At 37.8% G+C, this 20,065-nt stretch overlaps 1 protein-coding gene across 6 annotated transcripts; it reads left to right on the top strand.

Moving 5' to 3' along the window:
* On the top strand, positions 9,396 to 19,787 carry LOC109235773. 6 transcript variants are annotated; one of them, XR_002069446.1, is made up of 14 exons: positions 9,400 to 9,699; positions 9,913 to 10,077; positions 12,895 to 12,993; positions 13,069 to 13,203; positions 13,317 to 13,385; positions 13,524 to 13,620; positions 13,724 to 13,826; positions 15,347 to 15,557; positions 15,718 to 15,831; positions 16,433 to 16,564; positions 17,779 to 17,859; positions 18,147 to 18,263; positions 18,434 to 18,602; positions 19,109 to 19,787. XR_002069446.1 is itself a non-coding variant. In XM_019402017.1 (13 exons), the coding sequence occupies exons 1-13, from the start codon at positions 9,583 to 9,585 to the stop codon at positions 18,533 to 18,535; spliced, it is 1,527 nt and encodes a 508-aa protein (XP_019257562.1). In that variant the 5' UTR covers positions 9,396 to 9,582; the 3' UTR covers positions 18,536 to 19,732. The 6 variants fall into 6 exon arrangements, 4 of the variants coding, with proteins under 4 accessions (XP_019257562.1, XP_019257563.1, XP_019257560.1 ...); XR_002069447.1 differs by having other exon boundaries at positions 18,993 to 19,787; XM_019402017.1 differs by having other exon boundaries at positions 9,396 to 9,699; positions 13,528 to 13,609; positions 18,434 to 19,732.

Raw genomic sequence — 20,065 nt, 5'->3', positions numbered from 1 at the left:
AGTAATCGCTTCGCCATGACTGTTCCTCGATTTTTGGAGGTTTAGGGACATAAAATATGAATTTAGGATGATTCCCCGATTTCGTGTGCTATAGTCCACGCCATCTGCACGAATTCGGGCGACCGACCCCGAATCTCCTTAAATTTGCGAGCCCATAAAAAACGACATTATGAATAATAGTGATTATTTTACCGTGACCGCCTCCTTTTTTGGCGTTTGAGGACCATAAAACAGCAATTCAGAATGATTCTCACATTTTCATGTGCTATAATCCACGAGATCTGCATGAATTCGAAAAACCAGCTTCGAATCTCCTAAAATTTTGTGGGCCCATATCTAGTAATGAATAATAATTATCGTTTTTCCATGACCGTTTCTCATTTTTGGCATTTTAAGGCCATACAAACAGGAATTCAAGACGATTTCCAATTTTTGTGTACTATAGTCCACGCCATCTGCATGAATTCGGGAGACCAGCTCCGAATCTCCGAAAATTTTGCGGGCTCATTAAAATGACGTAAGGAACAAAGGTATTGCCATGACATTTTCTTGTTTTTGGCATTTTAGGGCAATAAAACAGGAATTTTGGATGATTTCAAGATTTTCGTATGTTATATAATCCAGGCCATCTGCATAAATTCAGGCAACCGGCCCAGAATCTCCTAAAATTTTACGGGCCCATAAAAAATGACTTAATGAACAATGGTCATTGTCTTTCCATGATTGTTCCTTATTTTTTGGCGTTTTATGGCCACAAAACTAGAATTCGGGATAATTCCCAGATTTTTATATGCTATAATCCACACCATCTACGTGAATTCAGGTGATCGGGACCGAATCTCCTAAATTTTGCAGGCCCATAAAAAATGATCTAATGAACGATTGTCAACCTACTCCATGACCGTTCCTCATTTTTGGGTGTTTAAGGGCCATAAAATAGGAATTCAGGATGATTCCCAGATTTTTGTATGCTGTAGTCCACGCCCTCTTCATGAAATCGGATGACCGACCTAATCTTCTAAAATTTTGCGGGCCCATGAAAATGACATAATGAATAATTGTCATCACTACGCCATTATCGTTCCTCGTTTTTTGGCGTTTAAGGGCCATAAATTGAAATTCAGGACGATTCCAAAATTTTCGTATGCTATAATCCAGGCCATCTGCATGAACTCGAGCGAACGACGCAAAATCTCCTAAAATTTTACTGGCCCATCAAAAACGACCTAATGAACAATAGTCATAGCTTCGCCATGCCATTCCTCATTTCTTTGCCGTTTTAGGGCCATAAAATAGGAATTCATGATGATTCCCCGACGTTCCTGTGCTATAATCCAGGTCATCTGCATGAATTCGGGCAATCAGCCTCGAATCTCCTAAAATTTGCAGGTCCATAAAAAATGACCTAATGAATAATTACCATTGCTTCGCAATATCCGTTCGTCATTTTTTAGCGTTTAAGGGCCATAAAATATGAATCCAGAGCGATTCTAATATTTTCGTGCGCTATCATCCACATAATCTGCATGAATCTGGGAGACGACGCCGAATCTCTTAATATTTTACGAGCCCAACAAAATGACCTAATGAACAATAGTCATCGCTTTATTTTTATTGTTCCTCGTCTTTTTTATTGCGTTTTAGGGACATAAAACAGGACTTCATGATGATTCTGAGATTTTCATGTGCTATAGTTTACACCATCTGCATGAATTTAGGAGGCCGGCCCTGAATCTCCTAAAAATTTTGCAGACCCATAAAAAACGTCCTAATAAACAGCAGTCATCTCTTCGCCATGACCATTCCTCGTATCCATGATCGTTCCTCGTTTTTTGACATTTTAGGACCATAAAATAGGAATTCAAGACGATTTCCAGATTTTTGTGTGATATAGTCCATGTCAGCTATATACATTCGGGCGATTGGCCCCGAACATCCTAAAATTTGTGGGCCCATAAAAAACGTACTAATGAACAATAATCATCGTTTCGCCATGGTCGTTCCTTGTTTTTTGATATTTTACGGCCACAAAACAGCAAATCAAGACGATTTCCAGATTTTCGCGTGTTATAGTCCACGCCATTTGCATGAATTTGGCGATCAACCTCGAATTTCCTAAACTTTTGCGGCCCATCAAAAACGACCTAATGAACAATAGTCATCGTTTCTCCATGACCATTCCTTATTTTTTGAAATTTTAGGGCCATAAAATAGGAATTTAAGATGATTCTATTTTTATGTGCTATAATCCACGCCATCTGCATGAATTCAGATGACAGACGCCGAATCTCCTAATATTTTGTGGGCGCATAAAAAGTAACGTAATGAACAATAGTTATTTCTTCTCCATGATTGTTTCTCATTTTTTTTTTTTTGCATTTCGGGGCCATCAAAAAGGAATTCACGATGATTCCAAAATTTTCGTGTGCTACCACGCCATCTGCATGAATTCGGGTGATCAGTCCTGAATCACCTAAAATTTTGCGAGCCCATAAAAAACCACCTAATGAACAATAGTCACTGTTTCGCCATGAGTGCTCCTCGTTTTTTGGCGTTTAAGGGCCATAAATAGGAATTCAGGACGATTCTAAAATTTTCGTGTGCTACAGTCAAAGTCATCTGCATGAATTTGGACGACCGACTCGGAATCTCCAAAAAATTTGTTGGCACATAAAAAATGACCTAATCAACAATAGTCATCGCTTCGCCATGACCGTTCCTCTTTTTTATTTTTGGTATTTTAGGGCCATAAAACAGGAACGAACTTTCTTGTGCTATTATCCATGCCATCGTCATGAATTCAGGTGAATGACCCTGAATCTACTAAAATTATGTGGGCCTATTAAAAATGACATAATGAATAATTGTTATCGCTTCGCCATGACTGTTTCTCATTTTTTGGCATTTTAGGACTACGATATCTGCATGAATTCCGCCGACTGGCCTTGAATCTCTTAAACTTTGCAGGCTCATAAAAAACTACCTAATGAACAATAGTCATTGCTTCGCCATGACCGTTCCATATTTTTGCCGTTTTAGGACCATAAAACAGGAATTGATGACGATTCTCGAATTTTCGCGTGCTATAATCCACATCATCTGCATGAATTCGAGCTACTGACACTGAATCTCCTAATATTTTGTGGGCGCATAAAAAGTAACGTAATGAACAATAGTTATTGCTTCTCCATGATCGTTTCTCTTTTTTTTTTTTTGCATTTCAGGGCCATAAAACAGGAATTCAAGACAATTCCAAAATTTTCGTGTGCTACCACGCCATCTACATGAATTCGGGTGATCAGTCCTGAATCACCTAAAATTTTGCGAGCCCATAAAAAACCACCTAATGAATAATAGTCACTGTTTCGCCATGAGTGCTCCTCATTTTTTGGCGTTTAAGGGCCATAAACAGGAATTCAGGACGATTCTAAAATTTTCGTGTGCTACGGTCAACGTCATCTGTATGAATTTGGGTGACCGGCTCGGAATCTCCAAAAAAATTGCTGGCACATAAAAAACGATCTAATCAACAATAGTCATCGCTTCGCCATGACCGTTCCTCTTTTTTATTTTTGGTATTTTAGGGCCATAAAATAGGAACGAACTTTCGTGTGTTATTATCTATGCCATCGGCATGAATTCAGGTGAACGACCCTAAATCTACTAAAATTATGTGGGCCTATTAAAAATGACGTAATGAATAATTGTCATTGCTTCGCCATGACTGTTCCTCATTTTTTGACATTTTAGGACTACGATATCTGCATGAATTCCGCCAACTGGCCTTGAATCTCCTAAATTTTGTAGGCTCATAAAAAACTACCTAATGAACAATAGTCATTGCTTCGCCATGACCGTTCCATATTTTTGCCCTTTTAGGACCATAAAACAGGAATTGATGACGATTCTCGAATTTTCGCGTACTATAATCCACATCATCTGCATGAACTCGGGCGACTGACACTAAATCTCCTAATATTTTTGTGGGCCCATAATTCCTCATTTTTTGGCGTTTTAGAGCCATAAAACTATAATTCAGGACGAGTCCCAGATTTTTCTTTGCTATAGTCCACGCCATCTGCATGAATTCGGGCGACTGACCCTGAATCTCCTAAACTTTTGTGGGCCATCAAATACGACCTAATGAACAATAGTCCTTACTTCACCATGAACTTTCCTCATTTTTTTGGCGTTTTAGTGCCATGAAAAAGGAATTCATGTCGATTCCCAAATTTTCGCATGCTATAGTCCACCCCATCTGTTTGAATTTGAGCGACCGACCTCGATCTCATAAAATTGTGCGGGCCCATAACAAACGAACTAATGAACAATAGTCATCGCTTTGCCATGGCCGTTTCACATTTTTTGATGCTTTAGACCATAAAACAGGAATTCAGGATGATTATGAGATTCTCACGTTCTACAGTCCACGTCATCTGCATGAATTTAGGCTATAGTCCACACTATCTGCATGAATTCAGGCGGCCGACCCCGAATCTCCTAAAATTTTGCGGACCCATAAAAAACGACATAATGAATAATAGCCATCACTTCACCATGACTGTTCCTCATTTTTGGCGCTTTAGTGCCATAAAACAGGAATTCATGACGATTCGCGGATTTTTGTGTGATATAATTCACGCCATGTACATGAATTGTAGTGACCGGTCCCGAATCTCCTATAATTTTTCAGGCTCATCAAAAACTGCCTAATGAACAACAGTCATTGATCCGCAATGACCTTCCTCATTTTTTTGGCATTTTAGGGCCATAAAAAAGAATTCAGGAAGATTCATGGATATTTTTGTGCTATAATCCACGCCATATGCATGAATTCGAGCAATCGTTCCTGAATCTCCTATAATTTTGCGGGTCCAAAAAAAAGACCTAATGAAAAATTATCATTGCTTCGACATGAACGTTTCTACTTTTTAGCGTTTTAGGATCGTAAAACAGTAATTCAGGACGATTCACGAATCTTCGTGTGCTATATCCACGCCATATGCATGAATTCGAGCGACCGTCCCTGAATCTCGTATAATTTTGCGGGCCCATTAAAAACAAGTTAATGAACAGTAGTCATCGCTTCGCCATGATTGATCCTCATTTTTTGTCATTTTAGGGCCATAAAACAAGAATTCAGGACGATTCCAAAATGTCTGTGTGCTATCGTCCAAGCCATCTGCATGAATTCGAGCGATCAACCTCGAATCTCCTAAAATTTTGTGGGCCCATAAAATATAACCTAATGAACAATTGTCATTGCTTCGCCATGACTGTTCTTCGTTTTTTGGCATTTTAGGACCATAAAACATGAATTCAGGACGATTTCCGAATTTTTGCGTGCTATAGACCACGCCATCTACATGAATTTTGACGACTGACCCCGAATTTTTTAAAATTTTGTGGGCCCATAAAAAATGACCTAATGAACGATAGTCATCGATTCGCCGTGATTGTTCCTCGTTTCTAGCATTTTTAGGGCCATAAAATAGGATTTAGGACGATTGTCACTAGATTGTTTCCTATGAACCTGATAAATTTTAGGCTAATCGAAGTCCATAAAAGAAATTCTACAGTATCAATATGTACATTAACAGGCGAAAATGTGGATATAATGATAAATTCGTATTGCATGACCTCAAAATACCAAAAGATGAACCTGAAAGTCATAGTAAAACGATACGTATTAGTTACTAGGCTGTTTCTTATGGGCATACAAAATTTTAGGTCAATCGTAATCCGCTAAAAAATTCACAAAATCAGCATGTAGTAATACACACGAAAAAAATCAATATAATCACAAATTCATATTGCATGACTCCAAAATACTCAAAAATGAACCCGAAAGTTATGACGAAGTGATAAATATTGATCACTAGGCCGTATCATATGGACCTATAAAATTTCAGGCCAATTGAAGTCCGTCAAATTTTTTTTACAAAATCAATATGAACTAATACACATGAAAAAGTGAATATTATCATAAATTCGTGTTGCATGACTCTGAAACACAATAAAATGAACGTGAAAGTCATGGCGAAGCAATGAACATTAGTTACTAGGCCGTTTCCTAAATCTACGAAATTCCAAGCCAATTTGAATCCGTCAGATTTTTATTTACAGAATTACCGTGTATTAATACAAAAAAAGTTAGATATAATCACATTCGTATTGCATGACCCCAAAATACTAAAAATGAACCCGAAAATCATGGCGAACGATAAGAATTGGTCACTACGCTGTTTTTTCTACGGACCTACAAAATTTTAAGCCAATCGAAGTCCGTCAATTTTTTATTATATAGAATCAATATATACTAATACACACGAATATGTGGATATAATCAAAAATTCGTATTGCATGACTCAAAATACCAAAAAATGAACCCGAAAGTCCTGGCAAAGCGATAAGTATTGGTCACTAGACAGTTTCCTATGGACCTACGAAATATTAGGCCAATCAGAGTCCATCAAAAAAATTCTATAGAATCAACATATATTAATATAATCACAAATTCCTGTTGTATGACCCCAAAATAAAAAATGAACCCGAAAAGCCAAAAGATGATGTTAGCCATGGCAAAGCCATGAGTATTGGTCACTAGGCCATTTCTCATGGACCTACGGAATTTCGGGCCAATCAGAGTCCGTCAAAAATATTTTACAAAATCACATACACATATTTTAAATCAGTTATGAGTATTGTATTCAACTAGCTTCTCACACAAAATGAAACATAGGAGTGAAAAAACAACTTGAAAACCAAGCTGTCGCCATCAAATCCAATTCAACGAAAAAATCGTAGCAGTTACTCTCATGCAAGAATAAATGATCTCCTACGATTAATTACATCAAAAGAAATGATCCTCCAAAAATCTTATGCTACTTACCAATCTCATGCATTATTTTTTACCGATCTTATGTCAAATGACCATACATCTGAAAGAACAGTAATAATGTCATAAAATGGATCTCTCCAGCTCAGGGGATTGCTGCATAAAGGTTAACGTCTCTAAATTCTGCCCAATGTAGGTTAGTGTTGAACCAAATTCCACATAGTAATGATCTTAATAAAGTCCATAAAGAGGCTACAAATAGTGAACTAAACTAACGACATAATCCTCTTTTGCAAGTCAAAATAGAAATGACATTCAATTAAGAATTAACAAAACATTCGTTTAACAAGAAGATTTAACTTATATACACCAGCACCGTAAGTTTCATTTAACTATCAATGTAATTTAACAGTAACATGTTACCTGCCTTATTTTTAGGTTACTACTTACATTTAGTTCAGAGTTACTTGTAGTTATCTTCGATATTACTACCTAATAGCGTAAAAAATCTTTTATACAGCTACTATAAAGAAGTCAAAACTCTTGAAACAATACATGCTTGAAGGTCAACATGTTCATGATGCATAGCAACTCTAGCTTGGAAGTACATAAGTGGGTAGAAAATTCCCCATAGTGGTGAAACCAATTACAGAAACTTTTAAGATTGAAAAGAAGCACGATTAATGAGACAGCTAAAAGAATTGCTTATGATACAAGGTCAACTATAGGTGCATTTGCTGAGCTACATTGTAAAGAATGTTTCCTATTTTTGGTTTCATGCTTACAATAGAAAAAAATCATCAGAAATTGCAGCTTTATTGATGAAAAAGGTAAAATGGAACTTACACATTAGGTACAACATAAATGCCAAAGGTTATTTCAAAGTCTTGGATCTGGACATAACCACATATCCTTTATCCTTACAGAGGTTGGATCATGTGTATCTCGTATCCTGAGTGCTACCTGCACAACAATAGTTAAGCCAATAATCCTGTAAAGCTCTCTTTGGGATAATAAATTAAGGACGAACATAATCTGGCAAAGAAACTAAAGGTTATCCTAATTGAACAAAGTTTAGTACTTCTGTAGACAAATTATAGACATTCCAACTATTCACTCCTTATTAGCCTTCAATCTATTAGCTTTCCCTTGTTTCGACACCACTGCTGGATAATGCTGACTTCTGTACAAACATTGGTTCTGGAAAGCCACTGAAGGGACGTGATAAGATTACTGATAATCAGAATGTCACTAGGCTTTTGCAAATAAGATTTCACAGACTAGATGGTTGGTTTTTATCTAGGCGAAATATATAAACGGCCCCTTCAAGTTGTCCTCAACGACCAACTGAACACCTCAACTGAGCCTATTTTCAGTTGGACACTTCTTCTCCAATAAAGTACGACCTCGTGAACCCTTCACGTTGACATGGCAAAGTGTGTGCTTTATACTCAATTCTAAGCGCGTGAAACCCTCAAAATTAAGGTTTTTTTTTTCTTTCTTTTAAATTTAACTTTATTTTATGTGGGTCCCATTATATTTTATTTTTCACACATTAATTTCTCTTTCTTCCCAAAATATTTCATCTTCACCAAACCTCTTCTTCACCACATCTAAATCAAACAAAATCCACATTTTTAAATTTTAATCAGTTACAACAATAAACAATCTGATCCATGAATCCGGTAACCAAATAATTGAGGTTGGCATATCTCTTTGGGTAGGGAAAGTTAATACAAACTTAGCCTCTTTTCTTCCTTTCTTCTTAACAAAACCACCTTAACCCACCATGAAACTACCATAGAGGGAAGGAAATTTTTTCACATCTGATCTTGATTGAGTTTACCAAAAAAGGCAGAGTTGTTGCCCCCTTGTCTATTCTCATTGCAGTAGAAAGAAAACAAAAAAAATGATCTCCATTGCACAGATTTCTCCATTTTGACAATGGAGGTTGCATAATGAGCTTTGACAATGGAGGATATGACTGATGCAGAAGAAGATGGAAGATGAAAGGGAGGGGGAAGGGGGAGGGCGGAAGGGGGAGGGGATAGGGATAGTGCTGCTCTTTACAAAAGTTAAGGAAGAATGTTTCTATTTCATTTTTAATATATATTTTTTTTAAACTATGTGTCAATTTTTTATTCCAATTGATACGTGTCGTTTTTTAATTGGCTCATTTGACACATCATTGGCAAGTATAACCCACGCATAAAGTCTTCAGCACTCGGGTGTTTACTTGATACACTTAATAAACACTTGAAGTGTCTAAATGGTAAATGGATCAGTTGGGATGTTCAGCTGGTCGTTAAGGACAATTTGAACGGATTATTTATGTATTTCGCCTTATATGTTTAATGTGTCTCTTAGCAGTGATCTATTTTAATATATAGTAGTAATAGATATATATCATCTTTATGAAAACTAAGACGTAATATCCTCTTAAAGTAAATATATTATTCAAACTAATAATTGTGTAAGATTTTCATTTTCATAATATAGAAGGTGTAAGCTTTTTATTTTAAAATACCACACGTGTATAACCCTTTTGAATATTAGCTTGGACCTTTTCCATAAATCTAAACATTTTTCATTGGTAAGAAGAGTCGCAAACTGCAGATCCTTTATACTACCTAATTCTGAAATGTGAGATAAATCTGAGATTTTGTCAGCTCGCCGGATCTCTCATTGATCTTCAAGTCAATCAGTTGAGTATTGTTAAGAGTGTGATAAACAAGGAGAGGAGCATGAGGCCGATGAATTTGGTGGCCAGAGATCGAATTGAGGCATTTGTTTCATTTTTCGTCACTCTTCTTCCCCACGAGCTCTCCGCTTTGCTTTACTCCACCTCCACTTTTTTCTTTGTAAGCAAGACCTCTCTCTCTCGAATCTCAATTTCTTCATCAATTCCTCAGAAACATAATTTACCAATCTTTCTCTGGACTCATTTGAGTCAACCTTCTTCTTGGTTTAACGGATTTACTTGCTTCATTTAATGATTAATAATATGCGCAGATGAAATCAGTATTTTAAATCATCAAATTAGATTTTTAATTTTTAATTTTTGATATATGCAGATTTTGAGTGCATATTTCGTGGTGCTTCCTTTACGTGATGAAGGAGCTATATCTTTAGGCTTGGGGAATCTGCCGAGCTTGTTTGTTGGATCCTTGCTACTCACACTGGTCGCTGCCCCTGTTTCCACCTTAATCTTTGCATTGCCTAATCTTTCCAAGTCCATGGTAATAAATAACTGACTAATTCCTTCATTTATATATGTTTTTCTTTTTCACTGAATATTGTTAATCTAATATGCGTCATACATAGATGAAGGGACTAGTCTAGTATACTTACCACCTTGTAGGTCTTTTACAAAAATATTCAAAACAAAAGGGGAAGAGAATCATAGATCATAAGTTTTTCATATGCATCGAGCCTCACACTCCTTTACCTAAGCTATAAGTTTTAATTTTTTTTATACGCAGCAAGTTGTCAGAAGCTCATTTAAGGTGCGCGTAAGCCCTAAAGCTCAGAAAAGCTCAGGCAGCGCGGTTCGCCTGGCTTAAGTTGCGCTTCGATGTAGGCAAGACACTAGGTTGTGCGCCTCATTGCCCATGAGTTCTATCTTGAAGCAAGCGGTACTAAACGACACATATAATTGCCAAATTAGTGTATTAGTTGTTAAGAAAAACGTTATGAATGCATTTGTTACTTTTTTCTTGAATTACATTTTGTTTTTATTTTTTCCCTACATTGCGCTTTTTTTTTTAATCCTAAAACTTTAATCGGGCTTTGCGCTTAAAGCCCCAGTAGACATGTAGCGTTTTTTAGAGCTTTTCGCCTTTGACAACACCACCACCCTGCTGCTCAAGCAGGCACTTGCAATTAGAGATAACATGTGAAAATTTGTGCTTTCCAGATAAGACCAGTGGATTTAATTACCATAAGGTGCTAGTTTTAGGCCCTGTTGGAGTACTAGTAATTCTGCACGAGTGTGTGTTGTCTCTATTAGGCTTTTAGCAAAGCCTATAATCCCTTCCCCATTTGCATTTCGAATAACTCCTCCTATGCCTCCATGCCTAAGATTAGTGTTTGCAGCACCATCAGTATTAAGCATGAAGTAGTATTCTTTTGGTGGTTTCCATTTGACCACAATAGACTAATGTATTGTACCGGTAAATTTATTGGGTCATATATACAACAACAACAATCCAGTAAAATTCCACCAGTGGGTTCTGGGGAGGGTAGAATGTACGCAGACCTTATCCCTACCCTTGAGGGGTAGAGAGGTTGTTTCCGGGAGACCCTCAGCTCAGATACAATAGATCTGTGACAACAAAACCCAAAATATAATCAGCAGCGTGAGAGACAACAAATAAATGGAAAAGCAGTAACACAAATATTATGCAAAGGTGTGAAACACAACATAAATCGCTAGCAGTGCTAGACAAAACACTATCGTACTCATCGGTACAAAGAGGGAAACCGGGACAAAGAGGAAAACCGCTCGCCTACCCTTTAACCTACAACCCTAATGCTCGACCTCTACACCTTCCTATCAAGATCCATGTCCTCGGAAATCTGGAGCCGCGCCATGTCCTGTCTGATCACCTCGCCCCAATACTTCTTGAGCCGCCCTCTACCTCTTCTCGTACCTGTCAAAGCCAACCGCTCATACCTCCTAACCGGGGCATCTAGGCTTCTCCTCTGCACTTGTCCGAACCATCTAAGTCGCGCTTCCCGCATCTTGTCGTCCACCGGAGCCACGCCCACCCTCTCCCGAATATCTTCATTCCTAATTTTATCTAGCCTAGTGTGCCCACACATCTATATCAACATCCTCATTTCTGCTACTTTCATCTTCTGGACATGTGAATTCTTGACTGGCCAACACTCAGCCCCATACAACATGGCCGGTCTAACCACCGCTCTATAGAACTTACCTTTGAGTTTCGGTGGCACATTCTTGTCACACAAGGCTCCAAACGCTAAGCTCCATTTCATCCACCCCACCCCAATATGGTGCGTAACATCCCGTCGATCTCCCCACCTCCATGGATAATTGACCCTAAGTACTTAAAACTTTCTCTCTTGAGGATTACCTGTGAGTCAAGCCTGACTTCCACATCCGCTTCCCCCGTCACGTCGTTGATCTTACATTCCACATATTCTGTCTTAGTCCTACTCAACTTGAAACTTTTAGACTCCAGGGCCTGCCTCCATAAGTCTCCCATTAACGCCGCCTCGCGTCTCATCAATCAGAACTATATCATCAGCGAACAACATACACCATGGCACCTCTCCTTGGATATGGTGTGTCAGTGCGTCCATCTCCAGGGCAAATAAGAACGGGCTGAGCGCAGATCCTTGGTGTAACCCCATAACCACCGGAAAAGGCCCTGAGTCACCTCCCACGATCCTAACCCGAGTCATAGCTCCATCATACATATCCGTTATCACCCTAATGTAATCCACCGACACACCTTTCACCTCCAGACACCTCCAAAGGACGTCCCCGGGGACCTTGTCATACGCCTTCTCTAGGTCAATAAACACCATATGCAAATCCCTCTTCCTATCCCTGTATTGTTCCATCAACCTCCTGATAAGGTGGATAGCTTCCGTAGTAGAATGACCCGGCATGAACCTGAACTGGTTTTCCGATATAGACACCGCCCTCCTTATCCTCCTTTCCACCACCCTCTCCCAAACTTTCATGGTATGACTTAGTAACTTTCATGGTATGACTTATTGGGTCATATATGTATTTGATAAATGATAATTGTGCCTAGTTGGTATAATATTGAATTTATCTGTGATAGCAAAATGATCTGGCTATATTTTTATAAATGATAAGCAAGAAACTGCAAATCTTGACACTCTACGACATAAGGATATCAAATTATACACGCTGTTTTGTTGTCTAATGCTGTGAATTAGCTTCAGTTACTTACTAGCCTTCTTGTGTGGTGAAACCAACTTGGAACTTTGGAAACTGATTTAGGGTTGTTTTGGGCTTTTTATATGTCATCTGTAATGGTCGCTTCTTTAAATTCCAGGCTTTGGTCTTGATACACAGGTTTTTTGGGGTCACTCTTGTTGCATTCTACGTCTTGTGGCTTTCTTCTACTCCCGGAAGTTCACCATTTAATATCAAGGTACAACTTCACGATTTGGCCGCCACTTTTTGATGATTCAGTCAACTGTTTTGATGAAAAATGATAATAATGCAGGGACTGTTCTCTGTGTCCTCAACCATAAAACAGGAATTAAAAGTGGAAGCCAGTCACAGGGATACTCCAAACTCAGCGAGTTGGAGCAACCATGGGTGGTTTTACGTGTCAGTGAGAATTGGCTTGTTTCTCTGGGTAAATGCTTTGGCTTTAATTCTCAACTATTGCAAAAACTTCTAGTAGTATTTTTTTTATCGATTCTTTGATGCTTGTCTCCTGAATAAGGTTCTTGCATCATTGTTTCTCAGGTTGCTTTGCTTAATCTTATTACTATATCTTCAACTTGGGCTAGAGTTATTGATGTGATGGATAGTGAGGTAATTATGCCTCCGATTGATTCAATAAGTTTAAACAGATATCACCTCCTACAGAAGGGAAGTTAAATAGATTTAATTGAGTACCTTGCTTTAATGGTTGTAAATTTTGAGATACGATTTAACTTTTTCCTTATGCAGTCAGGTTCAAGATTGTTTGGGTTTATTGGTGCTGGTGCTACACTTGGCCAGCTGCTTGGTTCACTATTTGCAACGGGAATGGCTTGGTTAGGACCGCGTGTGTATCTCTTTATGTTTTTTCTTGCTTCCTTATTCTTATTATTCTTTTGAGGCTCTTTTCCTTTCTATTTTCTTAGTAGTTTGTTTTTTGGTTCTTGTAGATTTACTTCTTGTTTCAGCAATTCTCATGGAACTTGCTGCACAGTCATCAAAAGGGATCAAGAAAGATGTCTTACAACTACCTGAAGAACTATCTCCCTTCAGGTTGTCTTCTTCTTGTTGTTCTTGTTCTTCCCTGATCGGGAGTATTATTAGAGTTTATTAGCAATAGAGTTGTTCCATCATATGAGATTAGTGAAAGAGGTCTCTAATTGTATGATCAGCTCCCTCGATAGCTCCTTCGATTCAAGCAATTAGAGCTATTTCTCTAGCCTCTATCAGCCTTTGGATGGCTGTCTCATGTTTCTTACCCTGCTGTTATAGTGCTATGCAGTGGTGCACATAGGAATTTATGTAAGCAGTGTCATATTTAATAAAGTGAACAAATGGAAAAAAATTACTATAAAAACTATCTTAATAAAAAACATTCAAATACATTAATAAAATATATGTCTTCAACAACTTTTCTTTTTCTTGAATAAATAATACGGGATTTTTTAATAATTTATTGAGAAATTTGAAAAAGAGTTCTTGATTTTAAAATTCTTTATCCTTAATAATGAAGTTTTTTTAGAGCAATGATTCATTGTCTTTTTGGTTTTAACTTTCTTTCTTGGATTTCTGAACTGTCTTTCCATGTTCAGTGTCATTTCAAGACTTTTCTCAGTTATAAAAAGGGAAAAATGTCTTGACGAAGCACATGTTATTTTAAGACTCTTCTTAGTTATGAAAAGAAAAGAAAAACTGGATGAAGCACAGCTGGAGAATCTAAACCGTGTCAACACATTTGTGTAGTAATCCAATGTTATTGCTTGAATGGAGCACCTCCCTTGGTCAATTGATGTTATTCTAGTCTTATTTATCTGTTATTTCTTTTCTAATTTGTCATATATAAATATATTTAGTGAATTTTTCGGCGAAGAGGTGTCACGTGACAGCACTTGTATCCATGTGCATCCGCCCCTGGTGTTATTCCTGTTTTGCAGTTGCATCGGTGTCTCATCCATCTCTGGGTGATGCACTTCTTTATTAGTGAAAGTTCTCTCTATGGTGACATCATTTTGCCTAGTCTAGTTGAGTCATGGTGTAAGTTCGATATAGATCTTTCACAGCTCCCTTTATTTATTTTCTTTTGGGATACGGAAGTGTTTGATCTGGCAGGAAATGCTTTTTACAAGAAAAACTGGAAAAAGAGATAGATGCTGTACCTACAAGTTACCATGAACCTAATATCTTTATCTGTGCTACATAGAGTTTGATAGTCCTGGAGTATAAAGAGGATGACATTCATTTAACTCCTTAAAGAACACACCGTACTGGCATACCAATGATTGTAAATCTGTCTTGATATGTGCTTCCTCTACACTTTACCAATTGAATACATCTCTCTAGACATTAATACCTCCCTCACAAATTAGATAAAATGTTTATACTTCGGTTGAACACAAATTAGATAAATCCTTTTGACTAGCATGAAGATTTTACAGACTAGCAATGAAATAGAGGTGCTTTATATGAATGTCCTTGCACTGCCCCCCCCCCCCCCCCCCCCCCAAAAAAAAAAAAAAATAATTAAGAGAAATTATAATCCAGTAGTCTCTGACCTTTGTCGTTTTGGATTTTAGAGAAGCTGATATCGATCAAGCCAAAGAGGACGAGAATGAATCAATGCTCGCACAGAGAACAACTTCCCCAAAATCGCCAGCTTCTGTAGCAAAGCCTCAGCTCTGGGCTATATTGGACGGGTTAAAGCTAATTCTATCTTCGACTTACTTGTTGCACGTATCATTATTCCTTTGGCTGAGTGCGGTTGTTTCCTCGTTTTTTTACTTTCAGGTACAATAAGAATTTCCTTTGATTTAAGTGACAGAATGGATAAGCATGTGTAATGTGGTGCCTTTATGTGATTTACTGATCTCACATAGATGACCGCCTTTTTGAAAGACCAGCTTACGGTTACTGCAGCCTCACCCCCCACCTTTTCATTCTTTTGCAGAAAGTAACTGTTATTGCTGCTGCAGTAACAGATCCCACTGGTAGAAGGAGATTATTTGCACAGATCAATAGCTTTATTGCTATTTTTATCCTTGCTGGACAACTTACTTTGACGGTATGGCGTAGATGTATAACATGCAAAAGTTTAATTGCTAAGCTAATCCTTTTTTCCCCCTTGTGCATGTGTCCATGTTACCCGGGGAAGAGGGGAAGGGGGTATTGAGGGCATATTCTTTAAAAGTGTGTTCAATCTCTCTATGCTACTTGAACAACTCTAATTCAAAATTTCTCTTATCTGCTCTCAAATTTGATGGAGGGATTGAATGGAGCCTGTGGTGAAGGCTTCTTCCTCTCCAGATGTTCTTGTCATATTGCACCACTTTCCTCATCTGAGTTCCACCATAGAATATAAACTACATCTGTCACTTGGGGGTGTGTAAGAGTGTTTAATATCACGTTGGTAATATCAGTTCCAGGTGAATCAGTGGTGGATTTTGAAGGATCCCAAAGAGTTCCCATGTATGCAAAGTCAGATTAAGTAGAACTTTAAAGTGATAACATATGGACAGTCTTATAAGTTGATCAGTTTCCTAGTGTCTTGAATTGCAGGTCCCTTCTTTTGTTTTTCTCTATGTTTACAACATGTTACATGATTCATTTAATTGTATCTCCAGTGCCACAAGTTCTAAAAGTCTTTATTCACTGCGTGGTTGCAGGGGCGCATCCTTACTTTTGCTGGTGTCACTCTAGCCATTTGCTCCACACCTTTTGTTGCATTCACAAATTTAATTGCTTTAGCAGTATGGCCTACATGGATTACAGTGGCTGTCTCAGAAACCCTGAGGAAGGTATTTTTTCTTCACACCTTTTTCCGAACCTCTAAAGAGAAGTAATAAAAAATGATGACAAGAGAAGTTGTAAAGGAGGAAGCGCTCCTTCAGGGGTTTGTACCATTTTTAGTTGGAATACGTCAATAGCCCCTAAACTTGGCACAGCTCATTCAACGTACATCTAAGCTTTTCGTAGTCCTTATTACCCCATATATTTGGCTAGTTGATAGCCTCGACCTCCCTGAATCTCGCCTGATGGAGGTAAGAGCCACCGCAGCCATGCGGATTTTTTGTCTATGTTGTATTCTTTATTAAAAAAAATATTTTTACCTTTTAAAACTGATTAATTTTTTGATCATTTTTCTCGGGCGAAATTTGTTAAGAACTTGGCTAGACCTCCATTATTTTGGCTAAAACTTCTTTATTTGACTGCAAATAATGGAGTTTCAGCCAAAACTTTTTACTGATTTGGTCCGGAAAATAAGATATACACAGTTGAAACAAAAATTCATTGCATCCAAAGAAGAAATAAAAAGAAATACACAATTGCAACTCCATTATTTTGGTTATTATTTGGCAAAACTAATGGAATTTCTGCCAAACTTTTTACGGATTTGGCCAGAGAAAAAGAAATACACAGTCTGAAAGAAATAGTCATTGACTCATTGCATCTAAAGAAGAAATAAAAAGGGATGAACAGATGGAATATATTTTGGCTAAAACCTTTTCTATTTGGTTAAAGTTAGAGTTTCAGCCATGGTTTTTACATATTTGGTCCAAAAAAGTACATAGTTGGAACAAATAACCTTCTTCTAAAGAAGAAATAAAAAGAAATACAAAATTAGTGTAAAATATGCATTGTATATAAAGAAGTAAGGAGAAATACACAATTGGAACAAACAACCATTGTAGATGACTGTGTGAAAATTAATGGTCGGAAAATACTCCACCTGGAAGCTGACTTTCCGATTTTAGTGTATCCACACTTCTTGCTACATCAGCATCAAGGAGGGTCGAGACTATCAGATAGCCAAGTATATGGGGGTAACCAGAAATATGCGAAGTTTAGGTGTGCCGTGTGCGCTAAATAAACCGTGCCAAGTACAGGGAGGTAATGAGGTATTCTACCATTTTAGTTTAACAGGGATCTAACAGGTTTCGCAATGAAAAAAAGATAAGTAGGGGTACACTTATGCAATTGAGCCCTATATGTTGTTGTCTTTTATGGTTAGGTGGTCACGTATGTTGTTACCAGGCCTGGAAGGGAGCTTCTTTTTACTGTTGTCTCACAGGATGAGAAGTATAAAGCAAAGGTATGTCACAAAATAATGACCTGAAAGATTATCATAATTCCATATTATATATTAGCAGCAGGCTGTATTATGAATATCCTGTCTGTAGGATTTCTTGATCTTCATTTCTTAGATCTTTTCGAGAAGATATGGCAAAGCTGGTAGGTTAACATCCTTTTTATTAGGCCCGCATAAGGATTTTCGTGGTTGCAATAGTTGGCAGTGGCCAGTGAGTGTTCTCTTGAATATCCCTAGCAGTAGAATGATTCTGTTGTTTTTTTTTTGCGGGGGCCAACGTGCCTATGCAGGTATGCATAGATGTGATTGTTCAAAGACTTGGAGATGCTACAGCAGCTGGAATGTACAAGCTACTCTTCAGCACTCTCAATGGCAAGGCATCAGCTGTTTCTCTATATGCCCTACCTGTATGTAAAACCTTCTCTTGACAACACTACTCCAAATGTTTTGAAATTATTGTCATCGTTTATACAATTCCAGATGATTGGATCCACTAATGCACACTTCTGTATAGTGATTGAAAAGCCTCAAAGAAATTAAGGTTGAATGTTCAACTTAAGTTTGGCTACTTTTTCAGGTCTGCTTCATGTGGATACTGACAGCATTCTATCTAGGACACCGATACAAGTTACTTTCAATGGCTCAGCCCTCTCAACCTGCTGAAACATGTAGAAGATGATTTTTATACGCTTCACATGGAACTAAGGCCAAACATGAAGATTTTTGTATCTTTCAGCTCCTCGATGGTAAAAATAGCCACTTCCTTTTCTTCTTTGGATAAATTTCCGTTTAGAATGAAGCATGTTCTCCCCTTTGAATTGGTGTTTGCTTGTTGCTCCCACTTTACTCTATGCTATTCAACAGAGCCCTCGTAACAAAATACTAATGATTACATAACTGGAAGAACATTTTTAAAAGAAACTTGAAGAACCTTATCTACACCCAGAGGGACACTGAGCTGAAGTCGAGTTATTCTTGACTCTTGGAAGTGTGTGGCTACCAATAATCACTGGCACGTATTCATCTTTGATTCCTTTTCCCAATTTGCAAACTCAGTAGACTGAACCTATAGTAGAGGCAGCCTGAATTTCGGGTGCCAGCTGATAGCTGTTTAATATGACTCTGTTCTGTGCTAGGTCAAGTGGGAACCCTCCAAAACATGAAAATAATGCTTGTCCTCTTTGAGATTTTATTAGAAAATAGCCCCTCTCCAAGTCACTAACGTGAATATATGCTCCATCCTTGGTTCAAGGATGATGTCTCAAGTTCTGGCAGTTAAAGTTGCTTGTTCCAGAGCAGGGAATGGTTGTGCATCGACATAAAAGCTTGACACAGATTTTTCATTTGGAGAACTGGAGAAGTGAATCAGGAATCAACTATAATTCCTCAAATGCCGTGAATGCCACAATTTTTATACATTTTTGAGTAATTTTGATGTCTTTGCGGTTGTTAGTTTCTCATTGGTCTATCAGAGATCCATCTCTGTTGAGGGGCATTGTCCTGCAAGGCGTCCATTTTAATGGCCAACATATAGGATATAACCATTAGAGTATACTATATTACCACTTCTTCGATCCAATATACTATAGAAATGGAAGAAGAAGAAGAGGAGGAGGATGTGGTAGTGGTTTAATTGAAAGCCCCAACTTTCTTGTATTAATATAATAATCTTGCCTCCATTCTTAACCTTTGCCACATAGGATATATTGTGCAAAGGAAAGAGTCGCTCTTTTCTTAATTCAATACTTGGAGCGTCCTTTCGCCCAAGTGTTCTCCTATTTAGACTTTAACAGGAATCTATGGTTGTAGTTGTAACTAAATCTAACTTTTACCATAAATTGTCTAAATGGTTAGTTTTAATTTTTGTTGCTTCGGAGAATCTTCCTGTCCTGGAAGGATTTTATATGTTCTGAAGCAGCAGTTTATGTTTAGGTGGCATTATTATGTTTCCATGTGTGGTATTGGTACCAATTGTGGTTCACTAGTAATCTGTATTACGTGAAATATAATCAGTTCATAGAGATACTAAACAACTCTACCCATCAAAGATTATTAGGCATGATAAGTCATCTAACATTTTAATTTTTACTGAAAACTGAACCCTCATCTCCCATAATTTACCCATTTTATTTAACCGCAAGACCATATCCTTGAACGCATCAAACAATGCTGCGCCTACAAGATCAACTAATTGGCAGTTAACCCAGCA

Source organism: Nicotiana attenuata, chromosome 12, assembly GCF_001879085.1.
Source record: "Nicotiana attenuata strain UT chromosome 12, NIATTr2, whole genome shotgun sequence".
Classification (NCBI taxonomy): domain Eukaryota; kingdom Viridiplantae; phylum Streptophyta; class Magnoliopsida; order Solanales; family Solanaceae; genus Nicotiana; species Nicotiana attenuata.
This window is presented reverse-complemented; position numbering and strand designations above follow the sequence as displayed.

What these genes read in the sequence shown, in the direction of transcription:
- LOC109235773 (XM_019402015.1), top strand. Translation starts at nt 9,583, where the DNA reads ATGAGGCCGATGAATTTGGTGGCCAGAGATCGAATTGAGGCATTTGTT. An exon ending in CCACCTCCACTTTTTTCTTT is followed by an intron (nt 9,700 to 9,912) that starts GTAAGCAAGACC and finishes TGATATATGCAG; the next exon opens with ATTTTGAGTGCATATTTCGT. An exon ending in CTAATCTTTCCAAGTCCATG is followed by an intron (nt 10,078 to 12,894) that starts GTAATAAATAAC and finishes TTTAAATTCCAG; the next exon opens with GCTTTGGTCTTGATACACAG.